General features: G+C 43.5%; 1 protein-coding gene across 2 annotated transcripts; it reads left to right on the top strand.

Annotated features, from left to right (window-relative positions):
• The first annotated feature begins 1,249 nt into the window (after positions 1-1,249).
• Positions 1,250-5,146, top strand: LOC120059157 (zinc finger protein 64-like). 2 transcript variants are annotated; one of them, XM_039007995.1, is made up of 6 exons: positions 1,250-1,478; positions 1,788-1,949; positions 2,204-2,350; positions 2,618-2,680; positions 2,791-3,042; positions 3,268-5,146. In XM_039007995.1, the coding sequence occupies exons 1-6, from the start codon at positions 1,457-1,459 to the stop codon at positions 4,815-4,817; spliced, it is 2,196 nt and encodes a 731-aa protein (XP_038863923.1). In that variant the 5' UTR covers positions 1,250-1,456; the 3' UTR covers positions 4,818-5,146. The 2 variants fall into 2 exon arrangements, with proteins under 2 accessions (XP_038863923.1, XP_038863922.1); XM_039007994.1 differs by having other exon boundaries at positions 2,183-2,350.
• The last annotated feature ends 2,108 nt before the right edge of the window (positions 5,147-7,254 follow it).

The raw sequence follows: 7,254 nt of genomic DNA, 5'->3' as shown, positions 1-7,254 counted from the left end.
GAAGGTTCACCTTCCAACAGGACAACGGCCCTGAGAACACAGCCAAGATAATGCAGGAGTAACTTCGGGACAAGTCTTTGAATTTCCTTGAGTGGCCCAGCCAGAGCCCAGACTTGAACCTGATCGAACATCTCTGGAGAGACCTGAAAATAGCTGTGCAGCGATGCTCCCCATCTTGAAAGGATCTGCAGAGAAGAATGGGAGAAACTCCCCCAAAACAGGTGTGCCAAGCTTATAGCGTCATACCCAAGAAGACTCAAGGCTGTAATCACTGCCAAAGGTGCTCCAACAAAGTACTGAGTAAAGGGTTTGAATTCTTACGTAAATGTTATGTTTCAGTTTTTATTCTTAATACATTTGCAAAACATTCTTAAAACCTGTTTTACTTTGTCATTATGGCGTATTGTGTGAAGAATGATTGCAATTTTTTACATTTTATCATCCATTTTAGAATAAGGCTGTGACGTAACAAAATGTAGGAAAAGTGAAGCGGTCTGAATACTTTACGATTGCACTAATATGCCATAATATGACATTTGAAATGTCTCTATTCCTTTGGAACTTTTGTGAGTGTAATGTTTACTGTTTATTTTGGATTGTTTATTATCTATTTCACTTGCTTTGGCAATATAAACTATATGTTTCCCATGCCAATAAAGCCCTTTGAATGCAATTTAATTAAAAGAGGTGGTGAGAATAAGGGCTGTCCAGCGTGTATCATATCTGGAGCCAGTGAGAAGAGTGGAAGGAGTGAGTGGCGTATAAGATGCAATGGTAATTGAGACTGCACCAGTGAATGTTTCTTGGCAATCAAGGGATCCTGATATATTACATGTGAAAAGGTGGAATTTGTAGCATTTATTGCAATGGCCATAAACTGCACAGCACAAACAAAGAAGAAATGAAAGGAAATTGGAATTATTGTGAGTTCAGCAGAACGATTTTTGTGACTGAGTTTACAGCCGAGGCATTGCAAGAAATCCTTTAAAAGGATGGTCCGCCCTCACAGGCTCCTGAGTCTGTGTAGGGATGTGACTTGAATTGGAATGTGACTGAAGGAGTGGGATATTATGTAAAAATAAAAAAGTCAAATTTTTTCATTTTCTATGATTTCGGTTTTTTCCCACTTTTCTTCCTATAATTAATATTTTTTCTATAGTTTACAACCTGTACAGTAGGTGGCGGCATGCAGCTTTAACGCTTGTTTGCGGGCCGCCATAATACCATAGAAGAAGAAGTCTGTCGTAAAATGATTGCAACAATGTTGCCCGAGTAGAGTTCAGTGGAGTTCATGGCTAAAAGTCAGTAGATAATTACAATGTTTCGATTTCAAAGGCATTTGATGTGTTGTATACTTTATGTTGAATTCATTCCAATCGAGTTTCCTGGCGCAAGTCGATAGCCTACCTTTAGGGAGCCCTAAACTGAATTGATATCCAGTTATATTAGCGTGAAAATGGAATCATTTAACGGAGAGGGTAAGAACTCAAATGTTCTAAACAAAGTCCACTTAGTAGTCCAATTAATATTTGAAACTTGTTGTTAATCTGGCGCATTCTGTGTATTAAATAAGTTATCCAATGCCTTTATCGTCTAGCATCTGTCAGTTGTGTTTGCAATTATATGACAATATGGCTAGCTATGTTTACAAATTGCAAAGCCCATTCAAACACCGTGCACTGCCTACTCTAAGGTGTATGATGAGTCTTGGTATTTGCAGGGTAGGCTATTGGTTGTCAATGTTCTTGAATGAAAGCAGGGTTTTATCCCCTCTTCCTCGTCAACAGGAGGGAACCATGTACTTGTGGAAGTGAGCCCAGATATCCACATTTGTGGGTTCTGTAAGCAGCAGTACAATAACTTTGAAGTCTTTCTGGCCCACAAGCAAAATGGCTGCCACGTACCCTCCTCTGACATATCAGCATCTAACTCGGCACCCACTCTTACAGGTAAGACTATTCTTGCAAGGTGTTTTATCCACAGGCTTGTTTAGAGAGATGAAAGGCTACCCCAGACTCCTTAAATATACCGTTGGAACAATGCATAGCCTATATATTTTCTCCTTCAAATACAACTTGTTATAAAGGCAAGTAAAAATTGGTTATGTGGTTACTCAGTAATCATGGTAACAATCTGATGTTTAGACAAATTACTCAGTTTTCTGGAAATGTATCCTATACAGTCAGAAATCCTTTCCCCCTAGATTCCAGCACAGAGTTTGTTTTCGAGGAAACCTACCAGACGTGTGTTATGAGAGGTGTCAAAAAGATCCTGACCAAAGCCTCTAAAACACCATCCAAAAAATTAAAACCTGCCCTGACTTCAAAGAGGCGCGGCTGCTGTTTTTCAGGTTGGTACCCTCACTTCCTCTTTTATTAGTCCTGTGACACATTCCTTCCATACTGCTGGTAGGGAGGGAGGGAACACAGTATCCGCTGGTCAGTTACAACCAATTGGCTCTTTTCTGAGTCGATTTACTTTTTTTATAGCTGGCTTTTACACTAATTATTAGTACAGTAAAGTTTTCTTGAAATGTGGTTCAAACAACACTTATATTCAGGGTGCATGAATCAATCACTTTTCCAATCAAATGCATAATATATTCCTTTGCCCCTAGGATGCTCTTTCAAGACACAGTACGGTCAGAAAGATATGGAGCGGCATCTCAAAACACATACTGGTATGTAATAATACCAGTGGAATTTTATCATAAATCAAATTCTATTGATTTGTCATCCTAGCATGTATTGATATTTTGACATTTATTTGTCCTCCAATCCTTGTGCCCAGGTGAGAAGCCGTTTGAATGTGAGCTGTGCCACAAGCGGTTCAGCCGGAGGGACAAGCTGAACATGCACTTCCGCTCCCACACGGGAGAGAAGCCTCACAAGTGCAAGTACTGTCCCTACGCTGCGGCCGACAGCAGCAGTCTGAAGAAACACCTCCGTATCCACTATGATGAGAGGCCCTTCAAGTGCCAGATCTGCCCCTATGCCAGCCGCAACTCCAGCCAGCTCACCGTGCACCTCCGTTCACACACTGGTGGGTTTGCTTGGGTTTATTAGTACACTTAAGCATTTAATTGTGTAAGTCTGGTTCTGAAATCTGGTTAGCGAATGGTCTACATTGTTTCCCGTTCATTTGGGATTGAAATATGGGACATGGACTTATCGTGATATAAGACCGATTATGACTTCTAAAAAAGTCTGACAAACTTACGTTTTATTTGTCTGATGTTATATAAATGTATATATTCCTCTACTTTAGGGGATGCACCTTTCCAGTGCACTCGGTGTGAAGCAAAGTTCAAGATCAACTCTGACCTGAAGAGGCACATCCGCATCCACTCGGGTGAGAAGCCTTACAAGTGTGACTTCTGTGACTACCGCTGTGCCATGAAGGGCAACCTGAAATCACACGTCCAGATAAAACACGGCACGTCCAACTCCTTCCGCTGCCCTGAATGTGACTTCCTGTGCACCAATAAGACAGCTCTGAGGCAGCACTCACGAGAGCACCAGCCCACTCAACCCATCCAGTGCTCCAAGTGCACCTACTCCTGCTCCAGCAAGGGGGCGTTCAAGGTCCATGAGCGGATCCACTCTGAGGAGCGACCTTTTAAATGTGACTTCTGCAGTTTCGCCACCAAGCAGCGCAGCAACCTGGTCATCCACAAGAAGAAGAAGTGCCACGCGGACAAGCCTGAGACAGGTATCGGTGGAAAAAGAGGCAAAGCCGGTGTCTGTAACGGCGAGGACCCTCCCAAGCCTGTGAGCTCCCGGTACCGGGCCAAGCTGGACGCAACGCGGGCCTTCCGCTGTGACCTGTGCGAGGCGTCGTTCGTGAGGGAGGACTCTCTGCGCAGCCACAGGAAGCAGCACCAGGACTCAGACTCCCAGCAGACTCTCTCTTTGACGCTCCAGCCCATCACCTCCCAGCACAGTGTTGTGACTGTGAGCCATGTACCCAGGCAAGACAGCCACACCACCCAAATCCCACTCCACCAGGTCCCCCTGACTCCCCTGGCCTCAGACCCCCTGGCCCCCTACAGCAGTGCCCAGCTCCAAATCATAGTTTCCCACCCTCTGGGTCAGGAGGGCTCCTTCCTTCCCCTGCAGGCTGGGCTAGACGTTGGGCAGCACCAGCATCACACCAAGGGATCCACCACGGTCCTCCTGAGCCCAGAGACCCAGGGCATGGTGGTCAACTGTATGAGCCTCACGCCCATACAGCAGCTAGGAGCTCAGAAACGGGTAGAGGGGGGCTCTCTGGAGCCTCAGACAGTCCTGCTGACACACCTCTCCCTAGGGGACAGCCGTAACCCTCTCCATCAGGCCCTACTTCAGACAGCCATCGCCTCCCAGGACTCCTCAGCCCACCGGAGCAGCACACAGACCTTCATCACCACCTGCTCAGACCTGGAGGGTCTCAGTGCTCTCATCCAGGAGGGGGGCACAGAGGTTACTGTGGTGACGGAGGGAGGGAACCACAGTAATCTAGTCACCATGGCAACGGCCACCTCCAGGTTTTCGCCCCCGGACATGATGTGTAGCGAAGGTGGCCCCTCGGAAGACTTGCCAAAGCAGGCACAGGTAACAGTGGTGCAGGGGTTTGGGGACAATGGCATTACCACCTGTGAGGAGGACAGTAGTATCATGGTCCCTAGCATCAGTTTAGGCAGCCAGGAAGTGGTCATCCACGGCTTGCCTCTGGTGGTGACTGCCCAGAATCAGCCTGTTCTAGAACACCTCTCAGTCTCTACACAGAACCTCTATTCAGTGTCAGACACACACACCATTGATGGCCTCCAAGACTGACTAGACCACCATTACTGTACTGTTTGTCTGCAACAGATCAAATGGATAGCTATAACAAACGGTTAGATAGCAGCTCATGTTCTGTTACAGAATGTTCTCATGTGCAAGTTACATTACATTGACTCTTGACTCATGTCATAGCTTTGTCATGTTTAGGTTAACTTAGTTATTCATCATAAATCCAGAGTTGAAAAATGAAGTGTGACTAGTTTGTACCAAACAATCTGACTACAGTCATCTTTGACATGTTTTCCAATCATGAACTTTTCAATTCAGATGAACATGAAGAAAATGCATTACTTAAAGTGTCATGAAATAAAAACTAATAAAAGCAGTATCTGCTTGTGTTTCTGTGCTACTCTCTTATTGTTTTTGAAATGCTAATTGAAATGTATTGTTCTTGGTTCATGTGTCTGCTTTAAACAACCTGTCATTGACCATGAATGAGTATTAATATTACAAAGTCAGATCTCCATGATATAAATTAATAACTTACATTTAAAAATCTAGATGGGTATGGACAGAAATAGCTTGCCATTACCTTTTACCTAGGCTTTCCAGTCACCCATTGTCTGTCAATAGAAGTTCCCAATTTGTCCACTAGATGTCAGTGGAGACCATAGAGCTATGGGGCGTTTGTTCTTTGTATTGCAGCCTTTCATGGCATTGACATGGGCTGCGTTGACAGGCAGCCCAATTCTGATTTTTCTTCTTTTTTTTTACTAATCAGATCTGCTCTGAAGAAAATCTCATGTGATTGTTCAAAAGACCAATTAATGGGTTAATGGGGGGGGGGGGGAAATCAGAATTGTGCTGCCTGTCTAAACGCAGCCAAAGAGTCATGGTAAACATGTTACGTTTCATAAAGATTGATCTGCGCGCTTCAGTTTCAGAATTATAAATCTTTCTATATGTGATATTGCAGGTTTGTTTCATCGTTGAACAAATGGCAAGGTGTTGATGTGTCCAAAGCACAAATTACGAAATACAATAGACATTTGATTGAAAGCCTCTCCTGTTTGTTTGCTATTTTCCTCCTGGAGCCACTTTGCCATTCAGCCTTCAAGTCCTTAGTGTCAGCAGGAAAATCAAGGCTGCAATTGAATAGGTCCATGTACTAAATCGCACCCTATTCCCTATGTAGTGCATTACTTTTGAACAAGGCTCTGGTCAAAACTAGTGCACTATATAGGGAATAGGATGCCATTTGGGGCATGAACAAGTAGTCTCAGGGGCAGTTGAGTATAGATTTTTGTCTTTCAGCGCTAATAGCTTTAATTATTATGATTTATTTAACTTGTATAGCACTTTTCATTACAGAAAATGATCTCAGCGCATAAAACGCAAAAATAAATTTAAATTGAGATGGTAGAGATGGATATTGAATGTCTCTTTTTGGCTTCGGATGAAAGCTGGCAGTTTTGAGCTTTAGAAGCTCAACTGTGACCCCCCTGCTTTCTCTGGCTCAGGACGGAGTGTATGGGCACCGTCTGAACAAATTGTTTGCTGCTCCTCCACCATTAAGGATGAGGAGATCCAAGAGTCATGGAATATGTGGAATGCATCTTTGTGATTCTATAGAATGGAAATAATTAGCGATAGGGGATAAAATCGATAGTAACATATCGCAATATTATTTTGGGACGATATTATATAGATCCCCAGGTCAAAGTTTAGCTCGTTCATCTTATTAAATAGTGAGACAACATGTTTTCAGCCGTGTCGAATCTCAATACGTACCGTATCGGCACCTAAGTATCGTGAGGTCCCTGGCAATTCCCTACCCTAGAAATAATTGTACCTTTCAAGGATTTAGAGATTGATAAAGGATGGATATCCAGTCTTTATGTGGAGCGTACTGTGGTTATATATTGAGACCTATATGGATTCATTTCTCAACATTTAACATTAATTTATTCAGTTGTATGTGTGCTCATACACTGACTATACCAAACATTAGGAGCACCTTCCTAATATTGAGTTGCACCCCACTGCCCTTTTGCCCTCAATTCCTTGGGGCATTGACTCTACAAGGTGTTGAAAGCGTTGCATAAGGATGCTGGCCCATGTTGACTCCAATGCCTCCTAAAGTTGAGTCAAGTTGGCTGGATGTCCTTTGGGTGGTAGACCATTCTTGATACAAACAGGAAACTGTTGAGCATGAAAAATCTAGCAACGTTACAGTCCTTGACACAAATCGGTGCGCCTGGCACCTACTACCATACCCCTTTCAAAGGCACTTACATTTTTGGTCTTACCCATTCACCCAATGAATTGCACACATACACAATCCATGTCTCAAGGCATAAAAATCCTTATTTAACCGGTCTCCTCCCCTTCTTCTACATTGATTTAAGTGGATTTAACAAGTGACATCAATAAGGGTTCATAGCTTTCACCTGGATTCACCTGCTCAGTCTGTCATGGAAAGAGCAGG

The sequence above is a fragment of the Salvelinus namaycush genome, chromosome 14, assembly GCF_016432855.1.
Source record: "Salvelinus namaycush isolate Seneca chromosome 14, SaNama_1.0, whole genome shotgun sequence".
Taxonomy (NCBI): Eukaryota; Metazoa; Chordata; class Actinopteri; order Salmoniformes; family Salmonidae; genus Salvelinus; species Salvelinus namaycush.
The sequence above is the reverse complement of the archived record's forward strand: the minus strand, read 5'-3'. Positions and strand labels throughout refer to the sequence as shown.

Excerpts from the sequence above, each read along its gene's own strand:
- LOC120059157 (XM_039007994.1), top strand. The coding sequence starts at position 1,457 with ATGGAATCATTTAACGGAGAGG. Across the intron at positions 2,351-2,617 it reads GCGCGGCTGCTGTTTTTCAG|GATGCTCTTTCAAGACACAG; the intron begins GTTGGTACCCTC and ends CTTTGCCCCTAG. Across the intron at positions 3,043-3,267 it reads GCACCTCCGTTCACACACTG|GGGATGCACCTTTCCAGTGC; the intron begins GTGGGTTTGCTT and ends CCTCTACTTTAG.